The 21931-nt window shown below is 43.2% G+C and overlaps 1 protein-coding gene across 2 annotated transcripts; it reads left to right on the top strand.

The window, feature by feature from the left end:
- The first annotated feature begins 242 nt into the window (after positions 1–242).
- On the top strand, positions 243–21023 carry LOC128745818 (protein TRC8 homolog). Of its 2 annotated transcripts, none has more exons than XM_053842953.1 (8): positions 243–1022; positions 11836–12112; positions 12177–12866; positions 12934–13075; positions 13137–13311; positions 13700–13881; positions 19350–19523; positions 19585–21023. In XM_053842953.1, the coding sequence occupies exons 1-8, from the start codon at positions 671–673 to the stop codon at positions 19990–19992; spliced, it is 2400 nt and encodes a 799-aa protein (XP_053698928.1). In that variant the 5' UTR covers positions 243–670; the 3' UTR covers positions 19993–21023. The 2 variants fall into 2 exon arrangements, with proteins under 2 accessions (XP_053698928.1, XP_053698891.1); XM_053842916.1 differs by having other exon boundaries at positions 13685–13881.
- Positions 21024–21931: the final 908 nt, after the last annotated feature.

Here is a 21931-nt window from a genome sequence, read left to right as displayed (position 1 = left end):
GATAGACACCGGCAAGACACCGGCTATTCTTTAAAATAACAAAGTTTATTGTTGAACTAAACTGTATTTAAAACAGAATTAAAAAAATATCTGCAACCATAACCATGATTTTATAGCACATGTTCGCTTATAGCAAACCGGACCAAACCCTTGGTCGTCTTGCTGGCGATACCACGCACACTTTCCACGGCTTTGATAAAAGAGAACGTCGGATGGTAAACGTCAAAATTGCCTTGACTCAGCCAAAGTGCGATTTCTATAACTTTTTCGCGACAGCTTAGAATTGTACAAAAAAACAGAAAAAGATATCGGCAAAAGTGTAGCTAAAAGATTGCCAACTCCGGTCGTTCTAGTGGTTACTACTTTATTTTCGTTTGCGACGATTAACCGAGTCTGATACCAACGGAATCTAGCCGGAAGTGGCTAATAAGCAATGGCCTCGAAATACGAAATGTGAAAGTTTTCGTTTTCTCGTATTTTTCTCACTGGTTTAAAAGGAAAAAAATCTCGTTTGAAGTGTCCTAGTAAGACCGTAAAAAGTGAGTTTTTTTTTGAAAACGTAGGATCCGTGTTACCGGTCATAACTGCATCAAGGCTATTGTTGGCTGTTCTTTTTCCGGAACCTTCACCGAGCGTTGGCGGGGTCAAATAGCACATAACTCGGGGCAATATGTCGGTGGTTCGAACAAAAGTCCTCGGTTTGGTGGACGTGATTATGCGAGTTCCCAGCTTGTTTATCATCGATGAAATCCTCAAGATTAGCATGGGACTTCCGAACACGTCATCCAGCGTTTCGAATGGAACGGCAGGGACTGTGACAGATCCTTCCTCTTCGGCGGTCGTTTCCGAATCACTTGTTAACATGACTATAAATGCTACTATGAAGGTAGCCACAGCTGCGGCTTCCGACATGCTGGGAGCAACCACCGGAATTGGACCGGATCACAGTTCCATTAAGGATAACATCGAGTTCTACAAATTCGTGTCGCTGACGACGCTCAAATTTTTGCTGTGCTTTTTTGGTAAGTGTATTATTTTTATAAAGACTAATTTTCTGCAAAGAAAGCGTAAGCTCTGCAACCGAATGAATAAATTGGAGCTGAAAAGGTGAACGAAAAACACAAAGAAAAATAAACAAACAAACAAACGTATTTCATATGAATGTGGAACTGGTTCTACTGCTTATCGGACGAAACTATCATACCGTTCGAAAAGTTTGTACGATTCGATTTGTAAGCAGTGAGCAGAGATGACAACAATAAACAGCATCGGCAGCCTTGGCTAAGTAGCGGTCGGCCGAACATTTGGTCAAACTACAAGCTTGCTTGACTGATGCTCTGTCCTCGATTTGCAAAGACGACGCAGCACGCAGGAGCGGCGATTTAATAAAGTCAGCTTAGCATTAGCCTGCGGCTGCGATGTTCGGCTCGGCAAGGCTTGCTGAATGGAATCACCTGTATGAGTGCACTCCGATAACGTTTTAAAAAAGTTTTACAAATTTTTAATTAATTCAATAAATCAATTTAATTAATTTTTAAGCTCATCAAGGTGGGACAGGCGGTCTGCGAATTAGAGTGCTACCCAGAATATCTCTTACCGGGACGTTACGTTAGACCTAGCATCACAGAATGTGGCACACGACCAAACAACATGTTCGATGTCGAGGAAGCCATCGCCACAAACACAGTGGTTACTCTCTACAAGCCCAATACGAAAGAGATGCGTGTTTAACGTGTAATGATTGGACAAAAGTCTGGACATCACGCGAATGAAATCTCTGCCCACATTCAATCCCTTGAACCATGCTTTCGGCAATACCTTAGAAATGATGGAATGTAGCCATCGTCTCATCTCATCTATATTCCAAGATGTTTGCCAATTGTCGCTCATTAGCGACCTCTAGCGCATGGTACTGTAAAATTCGTTATGAGCAATTGGTCTATCGTAAATAATGCCCTCAATCGCACCCACCTTAGCTAAAGAATCAGTCTTCTCATTACCCGGTATGGAGCAATGAGAAGGGACCCAGGCTAAGGTTATCTTAAATTTTTTGTCTGTTAAAGCACTCAAAAGCTCCCGTATTTTTCCCAGGAAATACGGGGAGTGCTTTACCATCTTCATCGATCGCAGAGCCTCAATGGCACTGAGACTATCTGTGAAGATGAAGTAGTGGTCTGTGGGCATAGTTTCGATGATCCCAAGGGAGTATTGAATTGCAGCAAGTTCTGCGCAATATACGGAAGCAGGTGCATCGAGTTTGTAGGAGGCGGTAAAAGTTTCGTTGAAAACACCGAAGCCAGTGGATTCGTCGAGGTAGGTCCGTCAGTGTAAAACATCTAATCGCAGCTAACGTTTTTAAATTTGTTGAAAAATTTTTTGGGGATCTCCTGCGATCGCCGTTGATCCGGAATACCGAAAGTTTCTTCTTTCCTGATGGTGTCGAAGAATATAGCAGACTTAGATGTACCTAGTGATGCGACAGTTGTGGGAGCATACTGAGAAGGGTTGATATCTTGAGCCATGTAGTCAAAATATAGAGTCATAAATCTGGATTGAAATTGTAGTTCGACCAGTCTTTCGAAATTACCAAATACTGATTTTTCCGTGGAGAATTCGATACCCAGCTTTAACACCCAACTGGACAAATTGTCCAAAGTATCTTGCAACAGTCCTTGCAAATCGTTAACCGTGGATCCTGTAATGGAAACTACGCAATCATCTGCAAGTTGCTTTAACGTGCATGACTCTTCGAGACAACTATCAATGTCGTTAACATAAAAGTTATACATAGACATAAGCCCTGGGGAAGACCCATGAAGCTAACTCGAGATGTGGTCAACAAATTGAGCAAAAAATTATTCAAAACCGGTGAAAGTCCCTGCAAGTGAAGTTTCTCGGTCAAAACTTCCACGTAGACAGAATCAAAAGCCCCTTAAATGTCCAAGAATACGGATGCCATTTGCTCCTTCTGAGCGTAGACGAGTTGAATCTCAGTGGACAGCAACGTTAAGCAATCGTTTGTTTTCGTTGCCCCTGCGAAAGCCAAATTGGGTATCTGAAAGTAATCCATTCTCTTCGGACCATTTATCTAAGCGAAGAAGGATAATTTTCTCCATTAATTATCGGATGCAGGAAAGCATCGCAATCGGCCTATAAGAATTATGATCGGAGGCTGGTTTCCCGGGTTTCTGAATGGCGATGACTTTCACCTGCCTCCAGTCCTGCGGAACAATATTCAGCTCAAGAAACTTATTGAACAGGTTCAACATGCGTCTTTTGGCAGGGTCAGGCAAATTCTTCAACAAGTTGCATTTGATTCTGTCTAACCCTGGAGCAGTATTGTTGCAAGAGAGGAGAGCTATAGAAAATTCTATCATTGTAATCAGGGGTTCCCTTGCGGTTGAGGTTGAGGTTGCGGTGCGGTTGCGGGTGTCGCTTCCTCAGTGTTTAGAAGTGCCATATCGAAGTCGTCAATCGTGTTATGAATCAAGGAGGATCGGTGGTCGTCGTATAGTGACCCCCATTGAGTGCAATGGGAAATAAAATCTCCCAAAATTAGTAAAGGTGCGGGAAGCAATTCTGCAATATCAGAAAGTTGCTTCTGCTCAATCCGCACCGATGGAGGAAACTATATTGAGGCGATACAAAGATCTTTTTCTTTTGCTCTAGCTTGAATGGCGACGACTTCAATATTCGAGAACGAGGGGAGGTTTATTCGGAAGAACGAATAGCACTTCTTGATCCCTGGTAGTACTCCTCCGCTATGTGATCCTCGATCCCGTCGGATGACGTTAAAATCGTGGAACACAGCGATTGTTACGAAGTGGCTGGCTGATTGATTATGGTTTAGAGCGTCGTTCAAGAAATTAAACCGCTAATGGTTCTCTAGCGCAGTTTCGTAGAGACCTTATTAGATGTGTCTTTAACGACGAACTAAGTTTTCGGATTATCAGCGCAAACTATAGATAGGAAATTGGTGAGAGAGAAATAAGTGAACTGTTGGTCGTGAGTTTACGATTAAGACTGAATTTATTATTTTTTTATTCTAAGATAGCATAATAAGTTGCTATCCAAACATTAATCCAAAGTATAGCTACTAGGATTCTTTTGTATGTGATTTTATTGAACATTTGCAATGTATCCACCGCGTAAAAAATGATTCCAGTGTACTCTTAAAAACGAACCAATTCATAGATTACGTAGATTACTGATTCTCGGTTGTTGCTAAGTACTAATCATGATGACTGGCGCTGGCAGGTTAAATGCAATAAAACGAAAGGACTCATATGAACGATAAATATACGCGCAAAACATGGCCTAGACGAATATCTTCGTTTACCTTTGATTCCGATAACCGATGCACGCTAATCTGCTTGAGCATACGGCAACAACAGCGCAGCAATTCATGCGTCCTCGCACCGCAATGATTGTGCACTTTACGCTAAAATTCCAAACCTGGACGAAGAATTGGCATAAAAATGTTCGAGTAGATTTGTCATCGCTTGCATGGAAGCAAGTTCACAGCTATAACACATTTGCCAGTACCTATTGCGTTTTAAATGGATGTTTATATTCACAGTGCATTCAAACGGACTAACGAGCATAGTATGGTTCGTGCAAGCAAATTGCGATAGGTTTTTAAAATAGTCGAAAAGCCAAAATCAGATTTTTTTCTAAAATCAATGAGAAATAAACAGGATAAACGTAGGTTTTATCATTGGTTAATAATAATCATTTGCTTTGAATCGCAATTATTTCAAGAAAATTGTTGAACTTTCTCACACACGTCATGTTGTTTCATCCTCGTTATCATATGTACTTTTTTTGGTCAAAATTGATAATGTGTTACAGTTATTTTTTTTTCGTTGTGTAGAAGCATACCCCTGATAAATGTTTAATCATCCGAACTTTGAACACCGGTCGTCTCTACTAGTCAGCAATCGATTGAGCACTCGAAGACAGACCTGAATTGAAACTGTATCAAAAACCCGTCGACTACCGAATAAAACATAAAAGTTGAAAACCAATCCACCCTAATCCAACTAAGAGTGATTGTATGCTTCTTTTATGTCACCCCATCGTATTTTGTAAGATACGGCTTTAAATCAAGCCCAATTCTAGCTAGGCCATGTCTTGTACAATAAATAAAAAAAATACAATCATTTTAAAATGCATTCAAACAGAGTTTTGAACAGAAATAATGCTAACGATGTCTGATGTTTCTTCCATTGTACATCAAACATTACATATTATAAAGTATTTGCGCCTCCATAAAAAAAGGTTTTTTTTACAAAACTTTAAGTATTGAATCTAAAAATCTTCTGACGGAACTAAACGCTTTCGAATCACTTCTTGTCGATTGCCTGGATCGGGATGCTAAATAAAATAACATCTGCCATTAAACTTCCCGTTGAAGTCGTACAAATTGGTTCAGTTTTCGAATCGTACAAAACAATGATTTAGTTCGGATGTAGCCCAGAAAGCAAATGTTATCGAACTTCTTGGGACGAAGTAATTTGCCTAAATAGTTAAAAAAAATTCGTTCACGCTTCGGTCGATGAGTCTCAAACAGACTTACTTTTGGAATGAAACTAGACGGCTTCTTTTGGTGAAAAAAGCAATCGTCACGTTGTGATAACTTTTAGCTGCTGAGTCATTATTGACTTTTTGCCACCTGCAGCTGGTCGTTTGTGCTACGATGGGATTTGTTATGGTTCAAAATTTTGTCTATTATTTAATACTATCGCAACGTAAGTATTTAAGGGGGAATCGAATAGACTTGTTTTGTTTGTTTTTGGACTTGGTTTCTCATGTCATTCGGTACGTCCATATGCTTATTGCGTGAATGAACGGATGTAAAGCGCGAGTTCGTTTAGATGTTATTCCCAATAAAACTGTTTGCTTGCGTCGTCTTGCGTAATAGCAACTTTGATTAAAATTTGTCTGGTTACTTATACTTTATGACAAATTATGATACTCTCTGAATCTTAGACTGATTTGTTTTCCGCTTTTAAAGCATAAAGGCCACATCGCTATTTCAAACATCCTAGTTTCAGTTGGTAGCAACCACTTGGAGCAGAATTCTGAAGACAGAGAGTCTTTCTGTCAAATCTATAGTAAACAGGTAGTATTGATTTTCGATTAAGTTGTGAATGTTCGGTCTCACGACACGCACTGATAGTTGAACCTATGCGGAAGATAACCTAATATAAATATTGTTGAACTAATTTGAACAAAGTCTACAACACGAATGATGAAAATCATTTCTTCACTTAAGTACCCAGTCTACTTGAATTTTCTGTAACGAAATTTTGCAAATTCAACAAAATCTTGGTAACAATTTGGGTGGTCACAAAGTTACATTGGAACTTCAATTGGGTGGCACTGTCAGTTCAATTGGGTGGCAACTTATTTTTGCGACTCCATACGCCAGTGGCGTATTTCTCCCCAAGGTTCAATCCTCACCTCCCGGATCCAGCAGCAGGTTCAATCCTGTTTTTCTCCCCAAGGTTCAATCCTCGCCTTCGAGAGCTGAAACAAAAGCGCAGACTGTTGGCCAGTCTCCCGTAGCTACAGATATTCTTGTTCTGGGGCCGTACACCTCCGTTTTGACTCCCATTTTTGAGCCGTCGGTATAGAACTTGATTGAACCAGCATACTGGAGCATACTGTGGATCCGTTCGACTATACATTCATCAAATCGCCTTTTCTTTATGGCATTTGCCATTGATAAATAGGAAGCATTATTAAAGGCCCCTTCGATATCGAGAAACACGCCTAATGCTGTTTCTTTCGATGAAAGAGATTTCAATTTTTGACTCGACCGCGTGTAGTGCTGTGATTGTAGATTTACCAGCTTGATATGCAAACTGGTGTTTCGATTATGGATATCTAATCATGTGTTTAGACTGTTTATGAGTACATTATCATATAATACTTTTTCCAAAGTTTTTAACAATATTGATTATAAACTAATTGGTCTGGAAGCTTTTGGAAGTGCTTTGTCACGTTTTCCTGCTTTTGGTATGAAATGAATACAACTTTTATTAATCTCCACGTACACGGAATATGATTTAGTATCAGATTTGTCTTGAAAAGCTCGATTAGAGACGGAAATAGCACCGTTTCTCCGTTTTGAATTTGAGCTGGGAAGATCCCATCTGCACCTGCCGATTTATAAGGTTGAAGAGATTTCACTGCGTTCTCCACCCTAGCGCTAGTGAAGACCAGCCCAGCGAGTCTGGTTGCTATCTCTTTTGTCCACTCAGATCCTCTAAGGTTCCTTTGAGAACATCTTTTACCACAATCGGAGTTCGCGCTGGTAACAACATTGACTGAGAAAGATCCTGGAAAATGAATCATTAAGTCTAGTACTTCTACAGGTGATTTTGTGAACAAATCGTCTCCTCTCTTGAGTGAACCGAGTCCGTTTGAATGGTCCTTTGCAAGAGTCTTGTTAAGTCTTGCCACAATTGGAGTACTTTCAATGCTTTCGCAATTGTGTACCCAAGATTTCCTTTTCGATCGTCCCAGTTTTCTGCTATATTCGGTTAGAGCTCTCCTATATTGAGTCCAATCAGAAGTAATCTTAGCTCTATTGAACAGTTTTCGCACCATTTTGCGAAGCCGTTCGAGCCTTTTGTTTCACCAGGGAACATTCCTAGTTGAAGTAACCCTTTTAAGTGGACAATTACTATTATAAGCAGAGATTATCGTTTCGTTTAAGACCTTTGAGGCCGATTCAAGTTGTTGCACTGACCTAGTCCTTGTAGTGAGGCTGTTCGATTCGAGTTCCAGCGCATACTGATTCCAGTTGGTCTTCCTTGGATCTCGATATGCAGCCTGTGACATTAGGCCACCCACCCATTCGAAAATAATGTGTCTGTGATCAGACAGCGAAGCTTCTTTCGACACGTGCCAGTTTTGCATTTTCTCTGAAATTACTGGACTGCACAGAGTCAGGTCCAAGACTACCTGCCTGATAGCATTTATAAATGTAGGTTCATTGCCTTTATTAGCAATATCGATATTGTTTGACGAGAGGAATTCTAAAAGGCACTCACCTCGATTGATGATGTCGGTGGTTCCCCACAAGATGTGATGGGCATGGGAGACTCACCTTGATGTGTCTGCTCTTTACCAGAATCTCTGTTAGGACCCCCTTGAGCACGTTGTGGAACCTCCTTTTTTGCAACCAATGGCCCCAATGGTGTCCTGATTATCAGGATTCCTGGAGTTTTGAGACTCAGCACCAACGGACCCTTGATCCTCTTTGAGTTCGATAGTACTGGCCTCAGAAATTATCACCTCCATGGGCTGGCTTGTGATTTGACGTTGCCTCGGATTTACTCTCTTCAGCTGAGTCTCGCCAAACCGAAAGTTTATGATAAAGTTTCAACTTGCTAGCTGACGCATAGAAGCCTCATCTGTTGTTAGCAAGCAATCCGCATGTATTCCATTCGGGTTAGTTCGCTGCAGAATTCGCCATTTGTCGAGATTCTCATTTTGACTCTCTATGTGTCTTCTGAGTCTCTCGTCATCGAATGACGCGCTTTGTGGGATGAAAGCATGAAGAATTTCTGGACGCGGAATATTCTTTGCATCCAGAGCAACAAATCTTGCTTCTTCCCATAGTGGAAGGCTAGGAACCACTTTCTTTAACCAATTCCGACCAAATTGTTGCTCTATCGCTACTAATAGAGCATCCTGTATGGAATCTAGCTGTGCCGCACTCAGTTCAGTGCTGGGATAGTCCTCAGAGAGGATCCCAACTCTAAATTGACCTATGGCCTCCCTGTAGGAGCAGTAGCGCAGCCCATGGGAGGCTTGGGGCCTCACCAGTAGTGATGTCCGATTTTTCCAGTTAATCGATTAGTTAATAATCGATTACTTTATGGGTGGCCAATAATCGACATCGATTAATCGGCGCTATATAATCGATTAGTCGAAATAATCGATTGGTTATAACCTTTACGTCCCGATACCAAAAATAAGGATACTTGCAGTTACACTCTCGGCTCTATCTCCATTGTTGTTCAATTGATATCTATGCAACTACTATTTTACCTGACTCACTGCGAATATGCGTATTATTGAAATAAAACGTAACCATACGTTTTATTCGTTTATAACGCATTTACAGTTAATATCGATAACAAACGATTTTTTATAAGTTGTGCTTTTGTTATTGCGTTTAATTTGTAAAAAGTTGCATAAATAACATTTCAGTTTCACAATACAATTATTGCGTACTACTGGCACATGAAATATAACGTTTAAGTACGTTATTTTTAGTGATCAAAATTAATGATATTTTCGACACAAGGGCGATATTTTTCGAACCAACACGATCCCGCGAATACAACGCATATTCGCAGTGAGTCAGGTAACACAGTAACGTTAAAAGAACTACATCAGATTGGTCAGTAAATAGCAACGGGATGGCAAGGTTGTCATCTCCCATATATTTGGTGCGTAACCGACATCACTGGCACTGGCACCCGAAAAATGGCCTGTTCACCCTAAGGTAATGTTAAATCGGGTAACAAAATTTGTTGCTGGCTGTACCAAATGATGGCAGTTAAAGATTAATTAGTTTAGTACAATTTGCTGAACATTCTTGCGGTTTTGTAATATATTATACATCACATAATATTTTTCTGTTGAATGAGTGAAAATACGACAACAGTTTATCCAGTTTTGTGAAAGCAGAATGAAAATAGATGTTCGTTATGCTGAAATTCTAGTGTGCCACCCCGTTGGTAAATAGCAGGTTTTTTTCTTGAGCTGTTTTCTTTTCAGCTGGATACCTTAAGACTTGACCCCTATTTATCGACAGACTTCACATCAGTATTATTAGAGGGCTATTAGGACAGTTACGAAGCTACTGTAACAACTCCACTGATTCTATTTAGCAGCATCGCCGAGATTTGAACATACGAATACGACGACCAGTTTGTTAGATCAGCATCGTACCTCGAAACCAACAAAGCGAAACCAACTAACTGGCTAATCGCGTGTGGTTAATTTAGTAGCTAAGCGCCAGCCACTGTAATAAATTAAATTTGTTAGAAATTGCTAAATAATAAAATTTTCAAAAATCCGGCATAATCGATCGACCAGGCAATCGATTATCTACTAATCGGAACATAAAGCAATCGATTAAAAATTAATCGATTATTTAAACAGATAATCGATTAGTTCGATTAATCGAGAAGTAATCGGACATCACTACTCACCAGTAGACTTCACTCTAGTTCCTCTCCTACGAGCGCAGTGGGTGGATTGCTTACGCACGTCCTATCCCGCTCGTTCTCGAGGGCACAGATTCCTCTTCGGTTTTTTGGGGATCGGCTTTTTTCCGCTGCTACGCAGATCCGATCCACGTGATCTTTTACGTGAAACAGAGTCAGATTGAGTCAACACAAGCAGACCCCTTATTTTCCTTTTCTGTGCTCTAATCGGGTTACTTCTCCACGGAATGCCACTCTCAGTTGGATCTTCCACTTTGGGTCCAGATCGGATTACGACATTTAGTCCGTCGTCTTCGTCGTCTGTCGACTCACAACGAGTCGGCGTGTTGAGGATAGACGAGAAACAGGATTGAACCTCTGCTAATGCATCGTCCAGATCCTGTTCCTCCCCTATACTCATCTCCTACTTCGCGTCTCTGTTTTCCGGCAGAGAGAGGCTGTCGGAGCTCTGTGGATTGTTTTTATTAAGACTCCATGTGGATCCCATGAGTAGCTCGATAAGAGATGGTCCACTGCATCAGTGACCGGCTTAATGCAGCAAGGGCAGATTACTGTGGAGGGCGCCCTGGTACTCCACAGGCTCCGTGTTTATTAAACCCCCTCGACCATTCATCCCTCGGCATGGGCCGCATCACACCTTGGATTAGGGGTTTATATGTGCTGGTTCTCAGTAGCTTCAGGTTCATTTTAACATGCCCTTAAAGAGATCCGTCATTTGCAGGCAGTGTTAATCCCGCACGCACATCCTCACATCGTCTTCCTGCATAACTTATTCGCGAGTCAAATAACTCCTGAGCAATCAGCTGCCCGTGAGACGTATAGCGTTTTTGCTTATTTAATTGGGTTAGTTCCAGTTGGACCACTGAATAAACAAACATTTTCGGGAGAATAAACAAACGTTTTCGGGTTGTCAGTGTATTTGCTTACAGCGGGGTTGAAACTGTGAAAAAAAACCAGAGCGAACCCGTCGTCTAAAAAGTGCAACCCAAAGCGAAACTAGATTCAATCTGAGTGAAAAAACAAACGTTTGACAGCCGTTCGATTGGAACTAGAGTGAATCTAGGTTGGACACACACTCATAAAAACATAAAAACTCATAAGTACGAGCGAGAGTCCGAAAAGGATGCTTGTGCCAGCATGTTCTGTTCTCGGGTGTGCAAGGCAGCAACATGGGACCTATACTGCTTCACTGCTTGGAGTTGGATGCAAGCTGATGTATGCTGATGACTTGAAATTATATTCAGTAGTTCGTTCCATCGATGCTTGTATCCGGCTTCAAAGGCTCTTGGATATGCTTTTTGGCTGGTGTAAGAAAAATTGGCTGCAACCGAGATTCCATCGGACCACCTTTGGTTCGTATGAGCCAGTAACTTCCTGCATCCGGACTTTTTCTACTGTTCAGCTTTTCTACTGTAGCTTATTTGAGCTCAAAGAACCGTCACATCAGATTGTTCAAAAATGTCAATTGATTTCTACAAATAAACAAATAAACTTACATACACAAACACTTATTCAATTTGTAAATTTAAATATTCTTTCACTGAGCTTTTGTGCCTTTGTCCACAACGAAATCTTCCCGCAGGTTGTCTGAGCGCAGCGTGTGTGTTCATGCTGTGGACACGCCACTTAGTCATAGTGTACATGTACATCATCTCGGTGGGTCTGATATTCCTGTCGTACTGGAGTAACGTTTCCGCCCTGTCGGTGATATCGGACGGTCCCAGCCTGCTGGAGGACATCCTGTCGCTCAACATGGAACGGCTGCTGGATCCGGGAGGTGTGGCCCTATCCATACTGCCCCACCTGTTGGCCCAGTGGCTGATGGGGGTCATCTTCGCATACATCCATCTGGGACCAAAGTAAGTCTACGAAACGCAACAATCAACGAGAAAATTCCTCATACTTTTTTTCGTTTATTCACAGATACAAACTCATCCAGAAGGCGTTGCCCTTCAGCTTCCTGATGCCTCTGTTCCTAGCGATGCTACCGCTACCGGCGGTCGTGTTAAGACATTCTCCCGCGTTTGCTGCCTTTTTACCGTTGGTGCTGTCCAAAATTGCCCTATGGAGTTCCTCCTTTGATGTGGTCAAGACAATCCTCAGCGGATATCAGCATGCTCGAAATTTCGCCAGTAACTTTGGCATCTCTGCACTGATCGAAAACGAATGGCAACGATTGAACGTGCCATGTGTGCTGAGAGCGTTCTGGACGATTCGGCTTACGGAACAGTTGATTAGCATGCTGATTAACTCGGACGTCCCGCTCAGGTTTGCTGCAACGGTACAGAGCCTGTTGGTCAGTGGTTGTGAAACGCTGACTGCCGTCCTAGGAATGACCAGCATAATTTCCCTGGTTTGTCACTATATCGGGAAAGCTTTTCAGCATTTTCTACTATCCGAGGATTACGACGAGGACAAATCAATCGGCACGGTATCGGCCATTCTATTCTACATTCTGGCACTGCAAACCGGACTTACCTCGCTTTCGCCGGACAAGCGATTCGTTCGTTTGTGCCGGAATTTGTGTCTGCTCATCACAGCGCTGCTACATTTTCTGCACAACATAGTCGCACCGATTCTGATGTCTCTCAGTGCAGCTAGGAATCCATCCAGGTATGTTGGGATATTGAACTGTTTCCGTTAACTGTTGGAAGACTTCAATGTTTTTCGTTGTGTGCAGAAAACGTCACGCACGAGCTCTGATGGTATGCGCCTTTCTTCTGCTAACCCCACTGGGACTACTCAGTATCCTGTGGGCGCGACACTCGCCTTCAACCTGGCTGCTAGCAGTAACCGCCTTTTCGGTGGAAGTGATTGTTAAGGTATGGTTCCATTTGTTTTTGTGTAGGCTGAAATTGTTATTGAAACACTATCTTGTTTCAGGTATTGGTAAGCCTAGCAACGTACACGCTATTTTTGCTGGACGCACGACGGCAAACATTTTGGGAGAAGTTGGACGACTATGTGTATTACATCCGAGCCTTTGGAAATTCAGTCGAGTTTTGCTTCGGGATATTCCTGTTCTTTAACGGCGCATGGATCCTCATTTTCGAATCCGGTAAATTTTCGTTATTGATTGTTTTGTACATATATTCGACTAACTGTGCTCGAGTTCCGTCACTAAACCGGCTTTCTTTCTGTTCTATACTTTGTTTGCCTATGCCTAATTTTTCCTTCATCTAATTCACACTGAGTTCTTTATTTGTTTACTGTACATCTTTGTCGATCTATGGCTTGATTGTTTTTTTAAGAATTTATTTTTACTTCTTTCCTACCCTACGCATCCTTTGTCCTCCGATAACCAACAAATCCGGTTTTCTTACACTAAAATTTTAACTAATCGCCACGCTATTGTTTGGCGAGTTATTGAACACAATCAACAAAAAAACGCGCACACACACAAATTCGCGTGCACTGTTACTACTACTTAGCTACCATTCCTGTAGGCGGTGCGATCCGGGCGCTGATGATGTGCATCCACGCGTACTTCAACATCTGGTGCGAGGCAAGGGCCGGCTGGGGAGTGTTCATGAAGCGACGGACGGCGGTGCATAAGATTAGTTCGCTGCCGGAAGCAACCCCGCTGCAACTGCTGTCGTTCGATGATGTCTGCGCAATTTGCTACCAGGTAAGTGAAATAGATTCGGAATTTCCGAAGAACGTGTGTTCGTGGTATGTATCAATTAACCTTATAGTGAGCACGCAATTAGATACTGTTTCTGAATGTTAGGTTATGAGCTAAGCTAAGCTCAATGGCAACGGTTTTGAAATGAGTTGAAATTTTATTCAATAATTAAAAATGTTAATTATTAGTAACCAGCTATCAGAAGTTTGACTAATACCGTTTGTGCTGGGAGTTCTAGCAGCCCTCCGTCGAAGAACCAAAGTATGTCTGACATAACGGATGTGTTCCGAGACTTCCTTTTCTATCGCACAGAAGCGACATATATGATCTCGAAGCTTTTCTTCACATGACAACGACCCGGACATAAGTCATAGAAATGTTTGGAGAAACATTCGGCACGACTAGCGGTACTAGTGTTATTCCAATTTGATTCCACTTTCGTACATTCCCATGCTTTCAGGTCCATTTTTTAGGCATTCTCAGATTAGAAACACAAAAATACAGGCCCTGCGAATTGATGAGATGATTCCAGTCGTCAATTCCACAGTGACCTGAGAGCTGAGAATAGGTTCAGCGCAAGCACGCAGTCGAATATTCCAGAATTACTTTAATTTCTGCTTGTTTATAGGATTGATTGAAATTTAACGTTTCAATGATTATGTGAATAGGCACAGAGCAAATTAGATGAAATCTAGAAAAATGCTTCAGAAAGATCATCACGATTAATGGTCGGAGCTCCTGTCGTTCTATGCCGTTTGAATTATCACGATTGGTGGAAGCAGTTCTTCGATGAGCACCTCAATGGCCGAGCACCTGACCTCCAAGAAGTCAAACGAGAAATCGGGTGTCCAACCAACGTAGCCGTAGACCAACGTAGCCGCTGGTAAGGACAGCCTACCAGCAGAGTTTTATGAACATGGCCCAAAAACGCTGACAACGGCTCTGCACTGGGTTATTACCAAGATGTGGGAAGAGGAGAAGCTACCTGAGAAATGGATGGAAGGACTAGTTTGTTCCATATACAAAAAGGGTGATCGGCAACTGTCGTGACATACGCTGGTAAACGCCACTTATAAGGTACTATCCCAGATCCTGTTACACCGGCTCTCATCACAGGGTTTCGTAGGGAATCACCAGGCGGCTTTTATGAGGGTTCGTGCAACTACGGACCAAATTTTTAGCATCCGACAGATCCTGCAGAAATGTTGGGAGTACAACGTACCCATGCATCACATTTCTATTGATTTCAAAGCAACATACGATACAGTCGAGCGAGACCAGCTGTGGCAGATTATAATGCACGAACATGGTTTGCCGGTTAAACTGCTGCGACTGATTAGAACTACGTTGGATCAAATTATGTGTTTCGTGCGCATCTCGGGAACAGTCTCGAGTCCCTTTGAGACGCGGCGAGGGTTGAGGCAAGGTGACGACTTATCCTGCATGCTGTTCAACAATGCTTTTCAGGAGGTGAACCGACAGGCGGGTATCGAAATGAGAAGCACGATTTGCTCCAAGGGTAGCAACCTCCTAGGGTTTGCAGATGACTTTGATATCATAACCCAAAACTTTACTATGGCGGAGGCAATCTACGAGTAAGAGGATCAAAGAAACCAAGCGCATGCCTCCCACGGACGGTAACCGTTAACGGTGACGAACTAGAAGTGGTAGATGAAGTCGTGTAAGGAGATCAAGCGTACCTTCGTACGTACCTTTATCATCGGTACACCTGGAGATCACCCAATCAGACGGAATCACAAATCGACCACGTTCTGATAGATGACTGGCACTTTTCAAACATTACCGACGTCAGGTGGTTAGGATCACTACCTGGTGATGGTAACAACATACGATACCGGCGCCCGCCACGGTATAATCTAGTGCGACTGAAGCAACCGGATGTCGCCGAAAACTACGCGTTATCTCTCGAAACCGCGTTGCTGGAAGAAGGTGAGCTGGATGAAGCCCCTCTTGAGAACTGTTGGAATGCCGCCAAAACAGCATAGCAGAGATTGTCCTGGGCCGTGTGGCACCGGATCGACGTAATGAATGGTTTGACGAGGAATACCAGCAGATACCAGCAGGCTGAGAAGAACGCAGCGCGGGTACAAATGCTGCGTAGAGCCACCCGTCAGAATGTGGAGCGATTCAAACAGATGCGGAGACAGCAAACCCGACTCTTCAAGGAGAAGAAGCGCCACCAGGAGGAGAAGGAGTGCGAAGAACTCGTGCAGCTGTACCGCCTTTCACGACATACGGAAGTTCTATCAGTGACTCAACGAATCTCGCAAAGGCTTCGTGCCACGAGCCGAAATGTGCAGAGATAAAGATGGAGGTATCTTGACTGACGACCGTGCGGTAATAGAAAGGTGGAAGCAGCACTATGATGAACACCTGAATGGCGTGCAGGCAGAAGACCTTGATAGCGGAGGAAGTGACCACATCGGTGTAGCAAGCAACGAAGATGTGCCACCCCCATCGACAAGGGAAGTTAAAGAAGCCATCCAGCGGCTGAAGAACAACAAAGCAGCGGGAAAGGATGGCATTGGAGCGGCTTATTAACACGGACAAGTTGACCGGTTGTCTGCACACGGAACGACCGGGTTATCTACCCTATCTACAAGAAAGACGATGTGTGAACTACCGAGCGATCACCGTTCTCAATGCCGCCTATAAAGTGCTGTCCCAAATCATTTTCCGCCGACTATCACCAATTGCGAACAGATTTGTGGGAACTTATCAAGCCGGCTTCGTCGAAGGTCAGTCTACAACGGATCAAATATTTACACTACGGCAAATCCTCCAAAAGGGACGTAAATACAGAGTTCCCACGCATCATTTGTTCGTTGACTTCAAAGCCGCATATGATACTATCGACCGGAAAAAGCTATGGAAAATCATGGACGAGAACAGTTTCCCCAGTAAGCTCATCAAACTGATTAAATCTACGATGGATGGTACACAGTGCTGTGTTCGGATTTCGGGTGGATTGTCAAGTTCATTCAGATCACACAGAGGGCTTCATCAAGGTGATGGTCTCTCATGCCTGCTGTTCAACATAGCGTTACAAGGTATGAACCGAGCGGATATCAACACACGGGGCACGATATTCAACAAATCTAGTCAATTCATCTGCTTAGCCGATGACGTGGATATTATCGGCAGAACATCTGTGGCGGTGACTGAACAGTACACCAGGCTAATGCGCGAGGCAGCAAATTTGGGTTGGGTTAAAGGCAGGCTTGGCATACACTTTTCGCTTCGATTTTGCTCTTTTGATTACTGCATCTCAGCCAAGCAAAATTTGAAAAAGTGATGTATGGGGCGTTTGTAGAATTTGTTATTATCTACAATATTTCTGAAGTAAGCATTACTGTGCATTTTGTATTTATGGCGCTATAAGGCTGCTACTCTCTTGGTAGCAAAAAGAGCGCTCTTTTTGCTACCAACGGCATTACTGCCCTACAGCGCCGTAAATACTAAAGATAAAACTTCACTTTCTTCAGCAATATTACAGTTAATTAATAGCTCTACAAATGCCCCATACACCACTTTTTCAAATTCTGCTTGGCTGAGGAGCAGTAATCAAAAGAGCAAAATCAAAGCGAAAAGTGTATGCCAAGCCTGGTTAAAGGTAAATACCAGCGGGGTGCTATCCTTATTTTAACGAACGGTGTTTGACAGTCGACTTAACGAAGGGCGCTATTTGCAAGAAATGCAGGAAATAGCGCCCGTCTGACAGGTAAATTTGCTGCCAACCTTGTCGAGATGTGCTGAGGATGTTGGCAACAAAAACATGGCACCCATCGCAAGCCCCTGGTAAATACGTCTAAAACAAAGTACATGCTGGCCAGCGGAACCGAGGCCGACCGACGCCGCTTGGGCAGTAGTATATTGATCGACGGCGACAAGTTTGAGGTAGTCGACGAATTTGTCTACCTTGGCTTACTGGTAACCCAAGTAGCACACTTTTGGCACTTTTAGTTGCAGCAACTTATTTATGACTGAAATTAGTCATATATCGGTTGCCACAACTGTTTTATAACAACTGTGCTAGTAGGGAATGGCGGACAATGATACCAGCCGTGGAATTCGGAGGCGTATTATCAGCGGAACTAGTACTCGGAGTTTTCGAACGACGAGTGCTAAGAACGATCTTCGGCGGCGTACAGGAGAACGGAGTATGGAAGAGGAGGATGAACCATGAACTCGCACAGCTCTATGGCGTACCCAGTATCCAGAAGGTGGCTAAAGCTGGACGGATACGATGGGCAGGGCATGCTGCAAGAATGCCGGACAACTACCCTGTAAAGATGGTGTTCGCCTCAAATCCGGTAGGAACAAGACGACCAGGAGCGCAGCGAGCAAGATGGTTAGACCAGGTGGAACGAGATCTGGCGGAGAGTACTCGGTGTCCGAGGAATTGGAGAGCGGTAGCCCTCAACCGAATTACATGGAGAAACTTTGTTGAACAGGCTATGTCTTAGGACGGCAAGCCGCTTAAGTAAGTAAGTATCCACTCTAAGGGGTTCGTTGGAATCGGCCATGATGTCAGTTTTTCTGGGAGATTTGCGGGTTTTGCACAGTATTTGGCCAGTAAACGAATCTTCCAGCCAACGCCTTCATGCGATTCGTCCTGGGACGTCTTCGATGTAATTGACTGATAATGCACTGCGGAAACGTGCTGCTGCGGATGACCCTGGTTCCAAACATTATGCAATCTTCAATAGTCTGCAGGCAATCTCGTCGGGCGAAGAATACTGTTGGAATTTACCAGGCGTGACAGAAGATCAGCATTACTGAAGCTTGCAATGTTGATGGTCAACAGTTTACGCGATTCCTTCACATTCATCTTCGACCTCTACTTAGAAGTATGCGTCTGACAGATCGATGTGCGAGAAAAAGCGAGTAAAAGATGGTAATCGAATTTTAGGATGTTATTGAGAACTGTAGACTATTTTGGACTTCTGGGTTACACCTTAAGCAATATTTTGTACATTAAATTTGATATAAGGGGAGGGGGGTGGGGGGAGGAGGTACCCCAGCGTGTCTGATCCTGGACGCTAAGCAACACGGCTTGCAGTCGTGCCATTTCCAAGCTGTCAGCCTTAGCCAAACTTGTGCTTTAACTATCCCACCTTGTACTGCAAACTGAAATTGAGACTTCGATGAGCAAACCTAAGGAGAGAGCACCCATGGGAAACCACCTGTCATTTTTTTCTTGTGAGGCAAAAAAAGATAAGCAATTGAAAAATGGGATGCAGGATAATGCTGGCCTAGCGCTACGATCCTGTTGACTCTAACAGTCTTTCCCAGATTTCTGATAATATCACTAATGAAAATATATAGACCGTATTTAATACATTTTACATAACAGTATTTAATACCAGTAGTCAGTTGATTTTTTTCCTTTTCGATAACACCTCACAGACCAAATAAACAAGCAGCATTTCGGTTTCGTACAATTGCAGGAAATGACCTCGGCGAAGATTACTCGCTGCAAGCACTACTTCCACGGGGTTTGCCTGAGGAAGTGGCTGTACGTGCAGGACCGTTGCCCGCTGTGCCACGAAATAATTATGAATCAGGATGGCAAAAACGGTGACGGACCCGAGGGTGACGGAACCGATGCTGTCAACGATGAGGTAGGAATAAGTTTCAGCTTCCTTTCGAAACTAAACATACTGATTTGATGTTTCCAAACAGGACCGTAATCTGCTGTCACCGGGCAACGGAACACCGGCCGGTGCTTCAAATGCCAGTTCCAGTGACAGTTCGTCAGCGAGCGGCGCATCCACTGTGGCGACAATATCCGGCGTTTCGCCTAGCAGCAGTGCCGGCAGCAGCGCCACAATTTCTGCAATCAGTAGCACCAACACCGTCAGCAGCAGTAGTCGAGGCTCACTAGCCGTCAGTGGCTTTCGCATTCCTAGTTCTGCAGCTGCTACCTCGTCCAGTACGTCCCTGCCATCGGCGGTGTCAGGAAACAATACGACGGCATCACCGGCGTCGGATTCAGCCGCTGTCACCGCCGCGGCATTGTCCCATATTATGCGGCAGCACCATCAGCCGCGATCGTCCGCCGAGCGGGAGTTTCTCGACGATCTGGAATGAGCTCGTCACGGTTCGGATTAAGGTACGAAGCGAACCGAATGATGGTGTGATTTATGGGTAGTAGTACTAGTTGTTTATGTTGTACTAGCTTTGCCCCTGTCTGTTTAAATATCGCAGACTTTTATTGGGCAGTTCTATCCTGTGGGTCCTGTATGTGTAGCTTGGACGTTTTTTATCTTCTTGGGGAAAATGCCGGGAGCTTTGCCTTTGGCAGAGAAATCGTTTTAGTCTAATTTTGGGATTGTTTCGTTCCTAGACTGCCGGGAACACATAGTGAAGAGAGGTGAAATGGATAACAGATTAGCCGCAGCAAGATGCACCGGTGGAGGCAAGGGTTAAGTTATTATCATTACGCAATTTGTGTTGCAAACTGGCAGGGAAATCACGACTCGGTCGATTGTTCGGGAAATTAAATTGCTGGGTAGGTTCGTCGCACTGGAAATGCCATTTGTCTGATTCCACTGCAGCAGTTTCTTGTCACCCGCATCAAAATTACGTAAATATGGTTATGGAATAGCTATTGCTCTGCTTTTGTCCGATCAATTGTTAAATAACAACCAGCTCCGTTTCTCTAAACCGATCAACTGATGTCGCTTTTCGTGTACCTCACACCCTTGCTGCTTGCTGGTGAAACGGGCAGGAGAAATAAAAACGTGGCTGCAAGTGATACTTACATCTGTCTAATTTATCTATTTTTATCTTTTTTTTAATGAAATGCTAAAGAGGAATGTAATTACCTGTGGGTGGGACAGCGTAGTCAATTTAAGTTAATGCAGCATCGTTTCGAACTGAAGAAAAAGGGCGTGCTCTGTTATCACCAGACGGTAGTCAAATGTGCATTTTCTTTTTGTTTGTCGATACTCCATTGAATCCATAATTAGTTGCAATTTTTGTGAGAACGCAAAACACAAACATCTCCATGTAAATATGAGAACCATTGACTTCAACAAAGTAGAAGTCTAGTAGAAACAGAAACCATGTGCAAAAAAAAAAAAAGAAAGATAACTTTACATGGAAAATATAGACTAAGTTCTTACTAAAAGTCTGGGCCATGTTCATGTGGTAAAAGTGTGCTCTAATAACCTAAAACATTCCGAAGGGCCGAATATTTCGGACCAAGGTCCCAAGCCTCATTCGTTTCTGACAGGTTAACATCTGCGTGCCATAAATATGCAAACTAAATTTTATTGTCTTCACAAGCCATACGAATGAGAAAACGACAGTCCAATTGACGCATTACTCATTTCAACGAAGGTGAAAACCAGCGAAAAAGCATTGTGCCAGTACCGGTGTGAAAATCCAAAACAATGCAAAAATGTCTTTCTTCTGTATACCCCGTCGTTGCATTGTCGAAAGTGAAGCAAAGTTTCGGATGGCTGTGCTTCGTCCGTCGCCTGCGGAGGGAACGCACAGCAAAAACAACAACAAACGATCAGCCGTAGTAAGTCGAAAACCCATTTCGTCTTCACAGTGTGTGATTTAAGTCACAAAAGCACTCTCGAAAAGTCATGCACAATTTAGCGGGAACCTGTGTGGGGGGTTTCTTCTTCTCGTTTACCGAACCGAGCGCTAAATGCACAGAATATCGCGATGTGGTTTGTTAACTGCGTAATGTTACATAATTGAGCATGGCAGTCCTCAAGCAATTACCGAATTACCGAGATATTTGCGTCGTATCGTTGTCGATTGTTGTTTGGTTAGCTCGAGCTTTTGTTTGAATAAACACATGCAAATTCGCAATAATTTGAAATAATTTGGATTGCAACTCAGCTCAGGAAAACAGATGTTCATGCTCGCTACGGGACACCAAGATCATCATCGGAGATATGAAAGCCCAGAACGTCAGAGAAACAATGTATAGATGTATGTGTAGAGGCATGGAAACAATGTGATCGCGCCCCATAGCCTACACACTGAAACGAACGATAAGAACCAGCGA

Source organism: Sabethes cyaneus, chromosome 1 (assembly GCF_943734655.1).
Source record: "Sabethes cyaneus chromosome 1, idSabCyanKW18_F2, whole genome shotgun sequence".
NCBI lineage: Eukaryota > Metazoa > Arthropoda > Insecta > Diptera > Culicidae > Sabethes > Sabethes cyaneus.
The sequence above is the reverse complement of the archived record's forward strand: the minus strand, read 5'-3'. Positions and strand labels throughout refer to the sequence as shown.